General features: G+C 44.8%; 1 protein-coding gene across 1 annotated transcript; it reads left to right on the top strand.

The window, feature by feature from the left end:
- The first annotated feature begins 332 nt into the window (after positions 1 to 332).
- Positions 333 to 1,308, top strand: dnajc30b (DnaJ heat shock protein family (Hsp40) member C30b). Its single transcript, XM_089120871.1, has one exon. It carries the CDS (start codon positions 419 to 421, stop codon positions 1,079 to 1,081), a length of 663 nt encoding a protein of 220 aa, XP_088976997.1. The 5' UTR covers positions 333 to 418; the 3' UTR covers positions 1,082 to 1,308.
- The last annotated feature ends 533 nt before the right edge of the window (positions 1,309 to 1,841 follow it).

A 1,841-nucleotide genomic window follows, 5' to 3' on the forward strand; every position in this document is an offset into this window, starting at 1 on the left:
ACATTATAATGATGTCTAAAATATAATGAAAGGAAATTACTGATTTCCAACTTTAAAACAACAAACAAGTTCCAAAAGGATTCACATGATGAATGAATATCTGAAAATTATTTTTATTGCACATTTTAACAAACAGGAGATACACAACAGACAAACTCTCTGAAAATAAACACTTTATAGCTCAATAGTCGACAAGAAAAAATATATAATTAACCATTATAATATAATTAAAATTATAAAATTGAAATAAGTTGCTAAACCTTGACCATCAGGGGGCGACAATGCACCTACAACCTCTGCATTAAACAAAGAAGAAGAGCTCTTTAGCCAATAGTACGCCGTTTTGAGTGTATCCTGTCTCTGATTGGTGGATATTTTCATTGTTTTGCCGGAAGTGAGGTCTGGTGAGACTGCGGTGATGGCGGAGGTCAGCGGCAGTGTGAGGAGTGGCGTTCACAAACTCTACGTTATTAAAACACTGCGATCGCATTACTACCCTCCTCCTCCTACGCCACCGGGAGCTCGCGCACACAGCAGCCGCAGCACAGCCGCTGACTCGGACCCCTCCGCGTCGCTCCACCGCAGCCGCACCGCGTACTACGACATTCTGAAGGTTTCCCTGAACGCCACGCAAGCGCAGATCAAGAGCGCCTATTACAAGCAGTCGTTCCTGCATCACCCGGACCGGAACCTCGGGCGCAGCGAGGAGGCGGCGCGGAGCTTCGCGCTGGTCGCGGAGGCCTACAGTGTGCTCGGCAGCATTGGCCTCCGGAGGCGTTACGACCGCGGCGCTCTCGAGCAGAGCGACGTGCAGAGCGCCGGGAGACCGGGCTCCTCGAACGCGCCCAGACAGCGGCCTCGACGCGCCGCCAACGTGCGCTTCGACTTCGACGCGTTCTATCAGGCGCATTACGGCGAGCAGCTGCAGAGAGAGAAGGATACGCGACGCCGGGAAGAGCTCCTCCGGAAGCTGCAGGAGGAGAACTTCCGGAAGTGGAAACAGGGGAAACTGACGGAAGTGACGGTGACGTTCCTGCTGATCTGTGGAGTTGCTCTTCTCATCAGCCTGAGGTCCTCCTGAGGAAGAGAGTGTGTGAACAAACGAGAATTACTGACTGACTGACTGACTGTTTCACAGATGGAGAACTCTTTAATCAGTGAAAGTGTTTCTGTTCTGACGGAATGTAGGTTATTTATTTACAGGAATGGCTGTAATGTTGTTCGTTGAACATTGGTCCTGTGAATGTGCGATTTGTTAGCCTAATTAAGCTAAAAACAAGAATAATAAACCTCAAGCCTGTTTATGGTTATGATAATGTCCAGTATGCTGGACTGGAAGCACTTGACAAGTTAAAGTCTCCATGAAAGCAAAATGTAGCATTCTTGTGTGGGTTTTTGTTGACAGAACTCAACGCAGGTGTCAAACTAATATGTTAACTGTCTCAATTTCAAATCTGCTGGTTCAACAGATTACTTAAATAAGTTCAATAAGCTACCAATCAAATAAAATCAATACAAGCTTCATCTCTGCACTGTAGAAGAACCAAAAGGTGGCATTAGGTCTATTTACTTTATATTATATATTTAATGAGGCTTAGGAGTGGCATGAATGTATTTAAATTCATGGCAACAACAACGTTATGAGATTAATGTTTCAAACAGAAGGATTTGAATATACAAATATTAAATTATTTAAAGTAAAGCCAGTAGGGGGCGAAGCGTCTCTGTCACTGAATCATTCATTCAAGAGATTTGTTCAAACGGCTGATTCAAATCAAGCGACTGTGTTTATGAATGGGTTTTATTGAATCGTTGACTCAGCAGATTCGTTTGAAAGCGCA

The sequence above is a fragment of the Pimephales promelas genome, chromosome 16 (assembly GCF_988280905.1).
Source record: "Pimephales promelas chromosome 16, fPimPro1.hap1.1, whole genome shotgun sequence".
In the NCBI taxonomy this organism is placed as follows: Eukaryota; Metazoa; Chordata; class Actinopteri; order Cypriniformes; family Leuciscidae; genus Pimephales; species Pimephales promelas.